Genomic DNA, 17,784 nt, shown 5'->3' with positions numbered 1-17,784 from the left:
AATAACATTAAAACTGTAATAGTTAGACGATATACTTTTGCAGCACAAACCAGCACAAATGTGGCACAAACGTTTGGGACAAGTTTGGGGAGATTTGGACCAGGCTGGTTATGAATTATAAAACATTAATAACATAAAAACTGTAATAGTTTGACAAAAAAATGCGGCACAAACGAAGTCTGGGGAGATTTTGACAAGGGAGGTGGTTATGAATCATAAAACGTTAATAACAAAAATACTATTAAAGTTGCACAAACCTTTTTGCACAAAAATAGCACAAAGATTTGCGACAAGTTGGGGGTGATTTTTGACAAGGTGGGGGGCTGGTTAAGAAAAATAACACGTTAATAACATGAAAACTATTATAGTTAAACAAAAAAATTTGCAGCACAAACGTGGCACAAGTTTGGGGAGATTTTTACAAGGCTGGTCTTAATTCGCAAAATGTTAACATAAAAACTATAATAGTTAGACAAACAAATGCTGCACAATCGTAGCACAAACGAATTGGACAAGTCTGGGGAGATTTTGACAAGGGGGGTGGTTATTAATCATAAAACGTTAATAACAAAAAGACTAATATAGTTGCACAAACCTTTTTGCACAAAAATAGCACAAAAGTTTGCGACAAGTTGGGGATGATTTTTGACAAGGTGGGGGCTGGTTAAGAAAAAATATGACGTCAATAACATTAAAATTACTATAGTTAAACAAAACAAATTGCAGCACAAACGTGGCACAAGTTTGGGGGAGATTTGTACAAGTTTAATTCGCAAAATGTTAACATAAAAACTATAATAGTTAGACAAACAAATGCTGCACAATCGTAGCACAAACGAATCGGACACGTTTGGGGAGATTTTGACAAGGTGCGGGAGACTGGTTATGAATAATAAAATATTAATAACATAAAAGCTATATTAGTTTAACTAAATATTTTTGCAGCAAAAACAGCACAAAAGTAGCACAAACGAATGGGAAGAGGATGGTGAGATTTCGACAAGGCGGGGGGGGGGGGGGGGGGGACGGGTTATGACTCATAAAATGCTAATAACATAAAAACTGTAATAGTTAGACAATATACTTTTGCAGCACAAACCAGCACAAATGTGGCACAAACGTTTGGGACACGTTTGGGGAGATTTGCACCAGGCTGGTTATGAATTACAAAACATTAATAACATAAAAACGGTAATAGTTTGACAAAAAAATGCAGCACAAACGGAGTCTGGGGAGATTTTGACAAGGGTGGTGGTTATGAATCATAAAATGTTAATAACAAAAAGACTATTATAGTTACATAAACCTTTTTGCACAAAAGTAGCACAAAGGTTTGGGACAGGTTTGGAGTGATTTTTGACAAGGTGGGGACTGGTTAAGAAAAAAATTACGCGTTAATAACATTAAAACTATTATAGTTAAACAAAAAAATTTGCAGCACAAACGTGGCACAAGTTTGGGGAGATTTTTACAAGGCTGGTCTTAATTCGCAAAATGTTAACATAAAAACTATAATAGTTAGACAAACAAATGCTGCACAATCGTAGCACAAACGAATCGGACAAGTTTGGGGAGATTTTGACAAGGTGGGGAGACTGGTTATGAATAATAAAATGTTAATAACATAAAAGCTATATTAGTTTAACTGAATATTTTTGCAGCAAAAACAGCACAAAAGTAGCACAAACGAATGGGAAGAGCATAGTGAGATTTTGACATGGTGGGGGGGACGGTTTATGACTCTTAAAATGTTAATAACATTAAAACTGTAATAGTTAGACGATATACTTCTGCAGCACAAACCAGCACAAATGTGGCACAAACGTTTGGGACAAGTTTGGGGAGATTTGCACCAGGCTGGTTGGGAATTATAAAACATTAATAACATAAAAACTGTAATAGTTAAACAAAATATTTTTGCAGCAAAAAAACAGCACAAAAGTAGCACAAACGAATGGGAAGAGGATTGGAAGATTTTGACAAGATGGGGGGATTGTTTATGACTAATAAGATGTTAATAACATAAAAAGTGTAATAGTTTGACAAAAAAATGCAGCACAAACAGAGTCTGGGGAGATTTTGACAAGGGGGTGGTTATGAATCATAAAACGTTAATAACAAAAAGACTAATATAGTTACACAAACCTTTTTGCACAAAAGTAGCACAAAGGTTTGGGACAGGTTTGGGCTGATTTTTGACAAATTTGCAGCACAAACGTGGCACAAGTTTGGGGAGATTTTTACAAGGCATAAAAACTATAGTTGTTAGACAAACAATTTAACACAAACGTTTCGGGCAAGTTTGGGAAGATTTTGACAAAGGTGGGGGAGCTGGTTGTAAATCATGAAACGTTAATCACACAAACATTATTATAGTTGGACAAAAGTTTTTTGCAGCACAAATGTAGCACAAACGTTTGCGACACATTTGGGGTGATTTTGACAAGGAGGGGAAGGGGATGGTGATGAATCATAAAGCGGTAATTACTTAAACATTACAATAGTTAGACTGGAAAAATATGCAGCACAAATGTAGCACAAATGAATAGGACATTTTTGGGGAGATTTTGACAAGGCGGGGGGAGGGGCTATGAATCATAAAACGTCACTAACTTAAAAACTGTGATAGTTCAACCAAATAATGCTGCGGCACAAACACCGCACAAATGTAGTACAAGTGAATAGGACATGTTTGGGGAGATTTTGACATGGTGGGGTTAGGGGCTATGAATCATAAAACGTCACTAATTTAAAAACTGTAATAGTTCAACCAAATAATGCTGCGGCACAAACACTGCACAAATGTAGCGCAAATCAATAGGACACGTTTGGGGAGATTTTGCCAAGGTGGGGGGAGGGGCTATGAATCATAAAACGTTACTAACTTAAAAACTGTTATTTAAACCAAATAATGCTGCGGCACAAACACTGCATAAATGTAGCACAAATGAATAGGACACGTTTGGGGAGATTTTGACAAGGTGGGTGGAGGGGCTATGAATCATAAAACGTCACTAAATTAAAAACTGTAATAGTTGAACCAAATAATGCTATAAATGGGTTGTACTTGTATAGCGCTTTTCTACCTTCAAGGTACTCAAAGCACTTTGACACTACTTCCACATTTACCCATTCACACACACATTCACACACTGATGGAGGGAGCTGCCATGCAAGGCGCTAACCAGCACCCATCAGGAGCAAGGGTGAAGTGTCTTGCTCAGGACACAACGGACATGACGAGGTTGGTACTAGGTGGGGATTGAACCAGTGACCCTCGGGTCGCACACGGCCACTCTTCCACTGCGCCACGCCGTCCCTTGTGTTTGTGCCGCAGCATTTATTTATAACCAAATAATGCTGCGGCACAAACACTGCACAAATGTAGCACAAATGAATAGGACACGTTTGGGGAGATTTTGACAAGGTGGGGGGAGGGGCTATGAATCATAAAATGTCACTACCTTGAAAACTGTTATTTAAACCAAATAATGCTGCGGCACAAACACTACACAAATGAATAGGACACATTTGGGGAGATTTTGACAAGGTGGGGGGAGGGGCTATGAATCATAAAATGTCACTAACTTAAAAACTATAATAGTTCAACCAAATAATGCTGCGTAACAAACACCGCACAAATGTAGCACAAATGAATAGGACACGTTTGGGGAGATTTTGACGAGCTGGGGGGAGGGGCTATGAATCATAAAACGTCACTAACTTAAAAACTGTAATAGTTAAACCAAATAATGCTGCGCCACAAACACTGCACAAATGTAGCACAAATGAATAGGACACGTTTGGGGAGATTTTGCCAAGGTAGGGGGAGGAGCTATAAATCAGAAAACGTACTAACTTAAAAACTGTAATAGTTAAACCAAATAATGTTGTGGCACAAACACTGCACAAATGTAGCACAAATGAATAAGACATGTTTGGGGAGATTTTGACAAGGTGGGGGGAGGGGCTATGAATCATAAAATGTCACTAACTTAAAAACTGTAATAGTTCAACCAAATAATGCTGCGGCACAAACACTGCACAAATGTAGCACAAATGAATAGGACACGTTTGGGGAGATTTTGACAAGGTGGGGGGAGGGGCTATGAATCATAAAATGTCACTACCTTGAAAACTGTTATTTAAACCAAATAATGCTGCGGCACAAACACTGCACAAATGTAGCACAAATGAATAGGACACGTTTGGGGAGATTTTGCCAATGTGGGTGGAGGGGCTATGAATCATAAAACGTCACTAACTTAAAAACTGTAATAGTTAAACCAAATAATGCTGCGGCACAAACACTGCACAAATGTAGCACACATTAATAGGACACGTTTGGGGAGAGTTTGACAAGGTGGGTGGGAGGGGGGTGATTATAAATAATAAAACGTTAATAACATAAACAGTATAATAGTTAGACAAAAGTTTTTTTGCAACACAAACGTTTGGGACAAGTTTGGGGAGATTTTGACAAGGTGTGGTAGGGAGAGGGTTATGAATCATAAAGCAGTAATCACCTAAAAAGTATAATAGTTAGACAAAAACATGTGCAGCACGAATGTAGCACAAACGATTAGAACAAGTTTAGGGGGATTTTCACAAGGTTGTGGGGGGGGGGGGGGGGTCGTTATAAATCATAAAATGTTGATAGCATTGAAACTATAAAAGACAAACAATGTGCAGCACAAACGTGGCACAAATGATTGGGACAAGTTTGGAGAGATTTTGACAAGGTGGGGGGTGAGGGCTGGTTATTAATCATAAAACATTAATAACATTTTTTTTTAAAACAGTTAGACAAAAAAATGTGAGGCAAAAACGCAGCACAAATAATTGAGACAAGGTGGGTCGAGGGGTGCAACTTCCCAAAGGTCATTACTCTAATTGTAAAAACAGCATCACTATTATATATATATATATATATATATATATATATATATATATATATATATATATATATATATATATATATATATATATATATATATATATATATATTTTTTTTTTTTTTTTTAATATATATATACTATATATATATATATATATATATAAATACTTTTTTTTAAATATATATATATACTATATATATATATATATATATATATATATATATATATATATATATATATATATATATATATATATATATATATATATATATATATATATATATATATATATATATATAGTTGAGGTTACTGCGGTTTATCCATTATACAATGCTCAAATCCGTGGTAGGTTAAGTCAGGAAAAAACACAGAGGCTATTTCATCTCTACAAGCCTGTTTCCCTGAAGTTTATCAACTCCCCTGAAGAGCAAGGAAACCTGCGAAACAGGCTTGTAGGGATGAAGTGGCCTCTGAAGTTTATAAACTCCCCTGAAGAGCAGGGAAACCTGCGAAACAGGCTTGTAGGGATGAAATAGCCTCTGAAGTTTATAAACTCCCCTGAAGAGCAGGGAAACCTGCGAAACAGCCTTGTAGGGATGAAATAGCCTCTGAGGTTTATCAACTCCCCTGAAGAGTAGGGAAACCTGCGAAACAGGCTTGTAGGGATGAAATAGCCTCTGAAGTTTATAAACTACCCTGAAGAGCAGGGAAACCTGAGAAACAAGCTTGTTAGGATGAAATAGTCTCTGTGCTTTTACCTGACTTAACGGATAAACCACAGTAACCTTGACTGTATATATATATATATATATATATATACATACATACATACATAATATTTATATATTAATGGTGCACACTGTAAATGTCAAAACGGTACCCGTCCATTTTCTACCGCTTGTCCCTTTCGGGGTCGCGGGGGGTGCTGTACCACTTGTATTTTTTTCACGCTAAAATCTACAGACTTTTTTTTTCTTTTTCTTTTTTTTTCGCTGACAGACTGAATATTTCCTGTGTTTCCTTACCTTCAAAAGGTGGCTTTTAAGCCCCACCCCCTTGCCTCTCGGTGCCTCTAAAAGCCTACTTAAGTCAATTTGGCGGCCAGAGCACAGTGTTCTGCGCCTTACTGGCAGCGTGTGAATGAAGGTGAGCTAAAGCTTTCTGGTAGAAAAATATGTTTATTGACCAAGAAAGATGGCGTCTGCTGAGCGGGGCATTTATTCATATTATAGTGAGATGTGTGTGTGTGTGTGCGTGTGTGTGTGTGTGTGTGTGTGTGTGTGTGTGTGTGTGTGTGTGTGTGTGTGTGTGGTCCCTGCTTCTCTGCCAGGGTGAAGGTTTGACGAGGCGAAGAGCAGCCGATTGTCTGACATGTGGAGGCTCTGCCCAAAATGGGGACTTTTTTTTTTTTTTTAAGGGCTCATGCCAACATGCACTTGCCAATGAGGCCTAATGGTAGACAATGACGAGGCGGGGGGTGCAGGAGGGAAATGGGGTCAGGCAGGGGCGGGCGGGGGGGTTAGATGGTCTGGAACGCCTCGCCGTAGCCTGCAAAGCGCTTCTTGCCGGGCGTGCTCGCTCCCACGTTGGTGCGAGGGAACGTCTGCAACTTGTGCAGCTCCTGAGACAGTTTGCCCAGCACGCAGGTGCTGAGGTTGGAGCAGCGCTTGGTTAGGGGTCTGTCCATGCTGTCGGGGAGGGGACACAGATCACATGCAGAGAACAAGGCTCATAGAAACCAGGGAAGAAAAGACATGCAGGAGTTCATTCATCCCACCGGAGGTCTCGGACTGAGGGACCATTTTTACATCAGGGGGTGTCCAAACTTTTTCCAGCGACGGGGAAAAGGGAAAGACCACTTTCATACATTCTGTACATTAAATATGCTAAAATATTGCAGCTATAAATCCTTAGGCAACACACGATTCAAACGATTCCATTCAGAATCGATTCCAGATCAATACTTTTTTACTAACATTGGGTGCCAGTTCAATGATTAACTACACTAAGTTATCGCAAAACTTTGTGTTACATTGAGTTGAGCTCGCCCTGCGAGAGGACAAAAGCTGTCTTTGATCCTACCAAGCGAAAGGCTTGTACAACTCCACTGTGTAGGATGGGGAGCGACATGAGGGTGTCGGTTTCTTTGATGTGTTGTAATCCACAGGAAGATTTTGTCTTTACCCGAGATCTACAAAGCGGAGAGGAGGCAGGGCCTGACCTCCCTCCGGGCACCTTTTCTTTGAACTGTTTTACGACCTTTTCTTTGAACTGTTTTGTAACCAAAGGCGATGGCTGTTTATGACCCCCCTCCCTTAGAAACAGCTGTTGCCATGTAATCAGGGAAAGTCCAAATAAAAGAGGGGGCGTACAATCTTTCGTCAGAGCATGGGACGACACTTGTACCCACGCGTTTCTCCTCAATTGAGCTGAATTGAATTCTGTCTCTGTTTAATTCCTTGGTTCTTGTCTTGTTTAATAGATGTCATCAGTGTTTGAACCTGACACTACATTCCTCCATAAAATAGATAAAAAGCTATATTACTTATAAGAAAACTTGTTTTTGTTTTTAAAAAAAAAATCTACAGGACAGATTAAAAAAATATATATAAATAAATAAAATAAAAGATTTAATTTAAAAAATATATTTTTAATCTTCTTAAATCGATTAGGAATCGTTAAACAATTTTTCATAAAAGGGAAAGGCCATTTTCATACATTCTGTACATTAAGTTTGCTAAAATATTGGAGCTATAAATCTTTGGGCTACACACGATTCAAACGATTCGCTTCAGAATCGATTTATAACAATTCTCGATTCAAAATCAATAATTTTTTACTAACATTGGGTGGCAGTTTAATGATTAACTACATGTCAGAATAATTGTATCTAAGTTATCACAAAACTTTGTGTTACATTGAGTTGAGCTCGCCCTGCGAGAGGACAAAAGCTGTCTTTGATCCTACCAAGCGAAAGGCTTGTAAAACTCCACTGTGTAGGATGGGGAGCGACATGAGGATGTCGGTTTCTTTGATGTGTTGTAATCCACAGGAAGATTTTGTCTTTACCCGAGATCTACAAAGCGGAGAGGAGGCAGGGCCTGACCTCCCTCCAGGCACCTTTTCTTTGAACTGTTTTACGACCTTTTCTTTGAACTGTTTTGTAACAGGAGGCGATGGCTGTTTACGACCCCCCTCCCTTAGAAACAGCTGTTGCCATGTAATCAGGGAAAGTCTAAATAAAAGAGGAGGCGTACAATCTTTCGTCAAAGCATGGGACGACACTGTACCCTTGTACCCAGGCGTTTCTCCTCAATTGAGCTAAATTGAATTCTGTCTCTGTTTAATTACTTGCTTCTTCTCTTGTTTAATAGATGTCATCAGTGTTTGAACCTGACACTACATTCCTCCATAAAATAGATAAAAAGCTATATTACTTATAAGAAAACTTGGTTTTGTTTAAAAAAAAAATCTACCCAAACATTTAATAAAGTGGCTGGACAGGACAGATTTAAAACAAAAATTTTAAAAAATGTCATAAAATATTTCAATTAAAAAAATCGATTTTTAATCTTCTTAAATCGATTAAGAATCATTAAACAATTCTTCAAAAAAGGGAAAGGCCACTTTCATACATTCTGTACAATAAAGAAGCTCAAATATTAGGTCTGTAAATCTTTGGGCAGCACACGATTTAAACGATTCCATTCAGAATCGATTCTCAATTCAAAACGATTCTCGATTCAAAATCAATACTTTTTTTTACTAACATTGGGTGCCAGTTCAATGATTAACTACATTCCTCCATAAAATAGATACAAAGCTATATTACTTTTGAGAAAACTTGGTTTTGTTGAAAAATTATACTCAAACATTTAATAAAGTGTCTGGAAAGGACAGAATAAAAAATAAAATAAAATTTAAAAAAATGTATTAAAAAAAATAGATTTTTAATCTTCTTAAATTTATTTAGAATCGTCACAAATAAAAATTGCGATTCATTTGAAAACTCTTTTAAAATATGACATTAGTCAATATATTCTAACCCAGTGTTTCTTAACCATAAGGCGGCATTTATGGGCCACAAGCGTCCCCTAGAGGGTCACCAGAAAATATCAGTTTCTCAGCTCTCATTACTGCCACAAGTGGTGGAAATGTGTATTACAATATCAAACTAGAGAGAGTATGGCCAACTCAGGTTTAAAATTGGTAGCAAACATGGCGTCCTGTTTCTGAAGCGCAAAAAAGTGTATTTTCATTTTGACTTTACTTCTTTTGACATTTTATTTTAGAAACATATTTTTTTTATTATTTTAATGTATTTATTTTAGCACAACATAATTTTACGTACATGTATTTTATAAGAGTCCCTTCGTATGCAGTAGATTTGGTTTATAATTATTTTCTCATCAGCCTGACCTAAGCCTAATGTTTATGTGTTCAATAAATAATAATATCTGTGACTAACACATGCTTTCATATCATTTGACAAGGTCGCAAACTGTGAGTAAGTTTAACATAATTATAGAATACGATTAAAATCAAGGGTAAGATTACTGGTTTGGTGTTAATTTTTCACATGACTATAAGGCGCCATGTTTGCTACCAACATCGAAAACAAGTTGGCCAATACGCTCTCTGTGCACGGCTCTGTATCAAACAGCAGAAGTCCGGATCTTAAGTAAAGGAGAATGTTAGGAATTCTCCGCGTTTATATACGTTTTCAGAGACTTTTATTTTGAAGCATTTCTTGAAAGTGTCACTTCCGCTTCCCTTTTGACTTGCGTTAATGCATGGTAGCTTGTTCACTCTGCTACGTTCAAACAGTGCTGTAGTCTTTGACGATGTGAGTATGTTGATGATTGTATAAGACTCATTTAGATTATTAATAGACATTACTGTGTTTGTATAATGTCTAAGTGGTGTTCTAAGAACATTACTAGTGCTGTGTTGTTAAGAAGCTACCGGCTGACATCTCACTGTTAAGGATTGCATTGTTGCTGCTAATGTGGCTAATGCTATTGTGTAACTGCAATATATTGACAGCTTGTTCGTACATGTATGTTTTCTGTTCATTATATTATGTCTCTAGCACTATAATTTAAACATATATGACATAAGACACAGATCGTTGTTTAGTTGGATAACATAAATATTAATAAGTATTTTAATTGTGTATTACAGATACTAACCAAACCAAAGTACCGCTGTGTTACCAGTCTCAGAGTTTAATATTCTACAGAGAAGTTTATTTAAGCGCAAAAATTATGACTAGACTAGACATGAAATAATATAAACGCTGTTTAATCCAATATAGTAATTCTGCCTGAGGCTGAGCCAATCAGTAGCCACGATACTGAACAGGGCGTTCATATCGATTTGCTCTTATATAGTAGCCTATTCTACTGCAGTATTAAAATTTTAGGGTAATTTAGCCGATTTTATCGTTAAAAATGCTTAATTTAGGCATAAAATGCTCAAAGAAAAAAATCCACAATAGAGTGAAACTGGGGACTTCGTAGCGTGATGTGGCAAATGTAACACACTGAGAAGAAAATCTGTAGATTTTACGGTAAATGTACTAGAAGCGAAAACGCCAGAATTTTCCCCTAAAATTTGCAATGTTTTTACCCCAAATCACTGTAAATTTCAAACATGCTACCAATGATGTAATGACGGTAAAATTCACACGACTGAGCTACCAGTTTGTTTGTTTTTTCGTAAAATATACAGTTGTTTTTACAGCTCTTTTCTTACCCAGCCATTGATTGTTAGGCCATCAGCGCCCCCTACATGGCCTTCAAACAATACATGTTTCTCAGCTGTGGTCCGTATAGGGCCGTAGCGGCACCCACTTGTAATACACTTTTCCACCACTTGTGGCAGTAACGACAATATCAAACAAACAGAAGAAGTCTGGAGCTAAAGTCATAGAGAAGTTTCTTAAGCGCAAAAAATATGACTTAAGTGTTGAAATTGTATTTTCATTTGCACTTTAGTTTTATTGACAGCTTATTTCAGAAACATATCCATTATTAATACTTATTATTAATGTAGTTAGAGTTTGCTTATTTAATTTTACGCAAATGTATTCTTTATCAGTTTTTACGAGTTGTACAGTGGAAAATTTGGGCTCCGGGATAAAAAAGGTTAAAACCCTTACGCTAATCTATGTGAAACAAATGAGTGTACAGTAAAGAATCCCTCGATCATCGCGGTTTCTGCAAGATAGCATAAAAATAACTGTTTACGACCTCGGAAACGCAGTTTTTGACATTTTCAGAGCCCTCTAGACTTGAAATAACACTCACATAGTCACCTTAACATATTCTACTGAAGTATCGATATTTTTAGTTAATTTAGCCATTTTCAGGCTTAAAATGCACAATTCAGAAATATTAAAAAATAAAAACTAATGTTAAATCCACGATAGAGTAAAGACTTCATAACTCACTGTAAAAAAAATATCTGTAGATTTTACGGTTAAAAAAAATAGAATCTCAGTCGCCAGAATTTGTGTTCCATCACAAATTACTGTAAATTGTAAAAACGCTACTAACGTCATTTTTACGGTAAAATTCTCACCACTGAGCTGCCAGTTTTTTCCCTCCTGGAATTTACCGTCGTTGTTTTTACAGCGCTTTACGACAGCGGCCCCCAGAGCGCTACCAAAAAATATTTCTTTCTCATCCATGTGGGGCGCAGCAGCGCTCAGGTGTAATACACTTTTCCACCACTTGTGGCAGTAATGACAATATCAAACAAACAGAAGAACTGGAGCTAAAGTCATAGAGACGTTTTTTAAGCACAAAAATTATGACTAAAGCGGTGACGCTGTATTTTCATTTGCAATTAAACTTTATTTTTAAAGTATTATTTATTATTAATTGTAATTAGTAACTGTATATTCTTACGAGCTCCAGACTTTTAAGCATAATGTGGGGCTTTAGTACGCTGTAAAAAATATTTGTAAATTTTACGGTTAAAAAAAACAAAAGAACTGGAAGCTAAGTCGCCAGAAATTTACCTTAAAAAATGCAATTTTAACACCAAATTATTATTTGGAATTAAAAAAAAAAAATTTTTTTTTATATGAAATCAATTTTACTGTTAAATCAGTATAATTCTCACGACTGAGTTGCCAGTTTTTTCCCCATAGTTGTTGTTTTTACAGCGCTTAAGAACAGTGTTGGTGAACCACCCGTTGTTGGGCCACTAGCGCCCCCTACAGCGCTGCCAATTTCGCCACACCTAGTGTGTGTGTGACAATCATTGGTACTTTAATAATAAACTTTAATCTGCGGTGCTCAGTTGTACTACACTTTTCCACCACATGTGGCAGTAATGGCAATATCAACAAACAGAAGAAGTCTGAAGCTGACGCCATAGAGACGTTTTTTTAAGCGCAAAAATTACGACTAAAGTGGTGACTGTATTTTCATTTGCACTTAAACTTTATCTTTAATGTATTATTATTATTTATTATTAATTTTAATTAGTAATTGTATGTTCTTACGAGCTGCAGACTTTTAAGCATAATGTGGGGACGAGTACGCTGTAAAAAAATATTTGTAAATTTTACGGTATTTGTATATATTTATTTTATATATATATATATATATATATATATATATATATATATATATATATATATATATATATATATATATATATATATATATATATATATATATATATATATATATATATATATATGTATTGTATTCTATTACAAGGGGCGGTATAGCTCGGTTGGTAGAGCGGCCTTGCCAGCAACTTGAGGGTTGCAGGTTCGATCCCCCCTTCCGCCATCCTAGTCACTGCCGTTGTGTCCTTGGGCAAGACACTTTACCCACCTGCTCCCAGTGCCACCCACACTGGTTTAAATGTAATTTAGATATTGGGTTTCACAATGTAAAGCGCTTTGAGTCACTTGAGAAAAAGCGCTATATAAATGTAATTCACTTCACTTATTATTTAATTTTTTTAAGTTTATTTATTTTACAGTAAAATGCATTTTATATTAATTTTTTATTTATTTTTCCAATTAACAATAATTTGGTGTTAAAAATAGCATTTTTTAAGGTAAATTTTGGCGACTTAGCTTCCAGTTTTTTTGTTGTTGTTTTTCAAACACCAAATTATTGTTAATTGGAAGAATTAAAAAAAATGTATATAAAATTAATTTTACTGTGAAATCAGTAAAATTCTCACGACTGAGCTGACACTTTTTTCAATTTAAAACTCTCCAGTTGTTTTTAATGTGCTTTACTAGAAATGCAAAAACAGTACTTGTTTTTTTTCAGTAAAATTCCAGCGACTTTCACAATAAAACCTACTGACTTTAACAAAATATTTATTTATCAATGAATCATGCGAAAAGGTCAAACTTTTTTCACCCCCCAAGTACCACCGTAATGACCAACGTTAAAATTAAGTAGCGTAGCAGGCCTAAGTTTTCATTAGAGACTTATTTAACGAGTAAATGTGATATTTTGAACGAACACTTTGAACAATAACACTGTGTTGGAATATTTCACAAGATGGAGCCCGCAGTTTGATGGCGGTACACGATGCTGCTTTTTTTGAAGACGCCGCAGGTTCGATTCCCACAGCCCGGGTAACATGGGTGGGCTCCAAGCCCGAGTAAAGGAACTAGTAAACGCTCATTTAAAAATGTCCCCAGAGGCCATGCTTTGGACACCCACTGGGAATGATTCATTGTCGGAAAAATCCGTTAGATGTCCGGTGGGATACACAGTGGTTGTCTACAACCATGCAGTTCTAGTCACACATTCAGTATATACTCAGCTTTTTTCCCCCTCCCCCATGCCAGTTCGTCTCGTGCCAAACACCCATACATCCCCCCCAGAAACCGGATGCAACCCCACCTGGCTAACATCATGCACAGTTCTTCAATGCATGCCCCCCCACCCCCCTTTCTTCTCCCCACATAAAAAAACAAACTTGTCCATGCGAGGGAGGGGGGGAAAGGGGTTCCTTCATGACAAACATGTTAGAACGTGAGAAGTTACCTCCACTGCTGACGTCATCGGTACCCGCTTTACTTCCACTTGTGACCCCGCCCCCTCCGCCCACGCCCCGCCCCTTCAGCGCACGTACCTGTTCCCTTCGGTGGCCTGCGCCTCCATCTCCTCCGCCGTCATCTGCACGAACTCCTTCACGATGGCGTTGAGTAACCGCCGCGCCTCGTAGTCCGTGAGCGTCACTCGGTCCGACATGGATTCCAAACCCGGTCTGTGGAGAGAGAGCGTGTGTGTGTGTATTCTATTCAATTGTATCAATAAAAAAAATTGATTTAATAATTTTTAAAAAAGTATATTAAGTTTTTTTCTCTGAACATCGCTAAATTTTATATATTAAAAATATCAATTTTTTAAACAATTCCCTCTATTTTGAGGCATGTTTAGTATAATTCTTTACATAAAATATGTTTAATAATAATTCAATTAATAAATATAATAATAATAAAAATATTTAGATATTTTTGAAAAAATAAACATCTAATAAATACGATTATTTTATTCAATTTTATTAATTGAAAACATTTATTTAATAATGAATAAAAAAATAAAGGTATATTATGTTTTTTTTCCTCTGAACATCTCTAAATTTTATATATTACAAAAAAAATATTGAAACAATTCCTTGTATTTTAAAGCATGTTTAGTATAATTCTTTACATAAAATATGTTATTGTTTTTGAAAAATGTAGCATCTAAGAAATCAAAATACTCTCATTTATCCCCAGAAAATGTTTAATTAATAATGACTTAGTTAATAAATATAATAATAATAAAAAAATATTTTGTTATTTTTGAAAAAATAAACATCTAATAAATAAGATTATTCTATAAAATTGTAATAATTGAAAAAATGTATTTAATAATGAATAAAAAATAGAGGTATATTATGTTTTTTCTCTGAACATCTCCAAATTTTATATATTAAAGAAATAAATTTTTTTCCAAACAATTCCCTGTATTTTGAGGCATGTTTAGTATAATTCTTTACATAAAATATGTTTTTGATTTTGAAAAATTAAACATCTAATAAATGAAAATATTCTCATTTATCCCCCAAAAATGTTTAATAATAACTCAATTAATAAATATAATAATAATAAAATGTTTTTGTTATTTTTGAAAAAATAAACATCTAATAAATAACATTATTCTATTCAATTGTAATAATTGAAAATATAGATTTAATAAAGAATAAAAATAAAGGTATATTATGTTTTTTTCTTTAAACATCTCAAAATTGTATATATCCCCCAAAATGTTTTAATTAATAATAACTCAATTAATAAATGTAGTTACAATAAAATGTTGTATTATTTTTGAAAAAATAAACATCTAATAATGAAGATTATTCTATTCAATTGTATTAATTGAAAAAATAGATTTAATAATGAATAAAACATTTAAGTATATTACGGTTTTTTTCTCTGAACATCTCTAAATTTTATATATTAAAAAAAAAATTTTTTTACAAACAATTCCCTGTGTTTTGAGGCATGTTTAGTATAATTCTTTACATGCATTTTCTTATTGTTTTTGAAAAATTAAACAATTAATAAATAAAAATATTCTTATTTATCCCCCAAGAATGTTTTATAATAACTCAATTAATAAATATAATAATAATAAAACATTTTGTTATTTTTGAAAAAATAGACATCTAATAAAGAACATTATTATATTCAATTGTATTAGTTAGAAAAATAGATGTAATAATGAATAAAAAATAAAAGTATAATACTTTGTTTTTCTATGAACATCTCTAAATTTTATATATTTAAAAAAATATATATTCTAAGCAATTCCCTGTATTTTGAGGCATGTTTAGTATAATTTTTTACATAAAATATTTTATTGTTTTTGAAAAATTAAACATCTAATAAATACGATTATTCTATTCAATTGTATTAATTTAAAAATAGATGTAATAATGAATACAAAATAAAAGTGTATTGCATTTTTTTTCTCTGAACATCTCTAAATTTTATATATTTAAAAAAAACTTTTTTTTTTCAAACAATTCCCTGTATTATGAGGCATGTTTAGTATACTTATTTACATAAAATATTTTATCGTTTTTGAAAAATTTAGCACCTAATAAATGACAATATTCTCATTTATCCCCCAACAATGTTTAATTAATAAAAACTCAATTAGTAAATATAATAATGAAACATTTGGTCTAATAAAGAAGATTTTTCTTTTCAATTGTATCAATTAAAAAATAGATTCAATAATGAATACAAAATAAAAGTGTATTAAGTTTTTTTCTCTGAACATCTTTGAATTTTATATTAAAAAAAAAAAAAATTCAAACAATTCCCTGTATTTTGATGTATGTTTAGTATAATTCTTTACATACCATATTTTTTTTGTTTTTGAAAAATTAAACATCTAATAAATGAAAATATTCTCATTTCCCAACATTACATAAAATACTTAACAAAAAAAAAAAAAAAAATTTCCCAGTATTTTGGGGCTCGTTTAATCAAATTCTTCTACAGAACATTTCCTCTTCCAAAGGACAGCACAGTTCCACCAAATGAGCTTTCCTGTCTTAATTGTGTTATTTCTGCCCTGCGTGCCACGAGCAGGACAATGAAATTAGACAAGAGTAATAGGATGTAGGAACTTCCTGTAAGTGGATTATTAGCATTATGGAACGACATCTCCTTCAACTTCAACTCTTTCCAACCGCACACCTCCTAAACACAAGCTATACGGCGTCCTGACACAAAATGCCAAAAGGTGGCGCGCGTCTCACCTGGCGGGGGCGGCTTGTGAGCAGTACATCTGGCAAATGACCAGGGCGTAGGCGACGAGGAAAGCGGAGATCTTCAACATGACCATGGTCCCCTGCGCGGCGAGACATAAGAGACACTTGTCAGCGCCTCATCCTCCACTTCATTTTGTGTGTGTGTGTGTGTGTCTGTGTGCGTGTGTGTGGCAGAAAAAAAAGGAGTGGCGTTTTTTCCCGTAAAGTCCTGAGCTCCTGCACATAACGCACCCTCTGATCATGCTCCTCGCCTTGTTCCTCCAGAAGGGGACAGCCCGTTCTTGCAGGTGTGTGTGTGTGTGTGTGTGTGTGTGTGTGTGTGTGTGTGTGTGTGTGTGTGTGTGTGTGTGTGTGGGAGAGGACATTCGGGTCCTAGCGTGTGCACTACATGTTGCTTTTGCTCCGGGAGCAGAGAGGAGGGGGTGACAGGTTGTACTGGGGAGGGCGGGTTACTCCTATCTTCCCAACTCCCTGAGGAACCAGTGCATTAGTGTAATGAGTACACACACACACTTACACACACACACATGCTTCCCCCTATTCCCGCATCTTCTAGCTCCACTCTAATTCCCTAATCCGCATTCCTTTGACCGCCTGCCCGGCCTCCGCAGGGCAGGCGGTGACCCCGGCCGCCGCCGTCCAATCCCATTACCAACCGCGCGCCATCACGGGGCGTCACGCAACCCGGCCGGCACTCACCTTCTGCGACAAGCACCCGGCGGGAAAAAAAGGAATCTCTGGTGGCGGGACTTTGTCCAAACTTGCGACGCTCGTGCTCAACGGTGACTGTTGCGTGCAGCGGCCGGGGCGCCGGCCTATATATCCCATCACTCGGATTTGTGCGTTGACTGTGTAGGTGTTTAATTATCCGCAGGCGGCCAATGGGGCGGCGCCGGCGTCCGCGGGCGGCCAATGGGGCGCCGACGATGCCGCTGACGTCCGTCCCCAGTCACTAAGTGCTCCATTCACAAAATGCACCGGTCCTACGGACCACTTCCCTGATTTGCATTGATGTCATTAATGAAATAGGAAGCAGAGAAAGGGGGGGGGGGGCCTTACCCCCCCT

At 35.9% G+C, this 17,784-nt stretch overlaps 1 protein-coding gene across 3 annotated transcripts in view; it reads right to left on the bottom strand.

The window, feature by feature from the left end:
* LOC133572100 (calcitonin gene-related peptide 1-like) overlaps nt 1–17,554 on the bottom strand; it is an 18,209-nt gene extending 655 nt beyond the window's left edge. For 2 of the 3 annotated variants that reach the window (XM_061924799.1, XM_061924801.1), the window contains exons 1-3: nt 17,418–17,554; nt 16,707–16,798; nt 14,022–14,156 (exon numbers count right to left, since the gene is read on the bottom strand). In XM_061924799.1, coding sequence (XP_061780783.1) covers nt 14,022–14,156; nt 16,707–16,798; nt 17,418–17,546 — 356 coding nt within the window. In that variant the 5' untranslated portion in view covers nt 17,547–17,554. Of the gene's footprint in view, nt 1–6,308; nt 6,587–14,021; nt 14,157–16,706; nt 16,799–17,417 lie in introns of those variants that run through there. The other variant, XM_061924798.1, reaches the window with a different exon arrangement.
* Nucleotides 17,555–17,784: the final 230 nt, after the last annotated feature.

This window comes from Nerophis lumbriciformis, linkage group LG29 (genome assembly GCF_033978685.3).
Source record: "Nerophis lumbriciformis linkage group LG29, RoL_Nlum_v2.1, whole genome shotgun sequence".
In the NCBI taxonomy this organism is placed as follows: Eukaryota; Metazoa; Chordata; class Actinopteri; order Syngnathiformes; family Syngnathidae; genus Nerophis; species Nerophis lumbriciformis.
The sequence above is the reverse complement of the archived record's forward strand: the minus strand, read 5'-3'. Positions and strand labels throughout refer to the sequence as shown.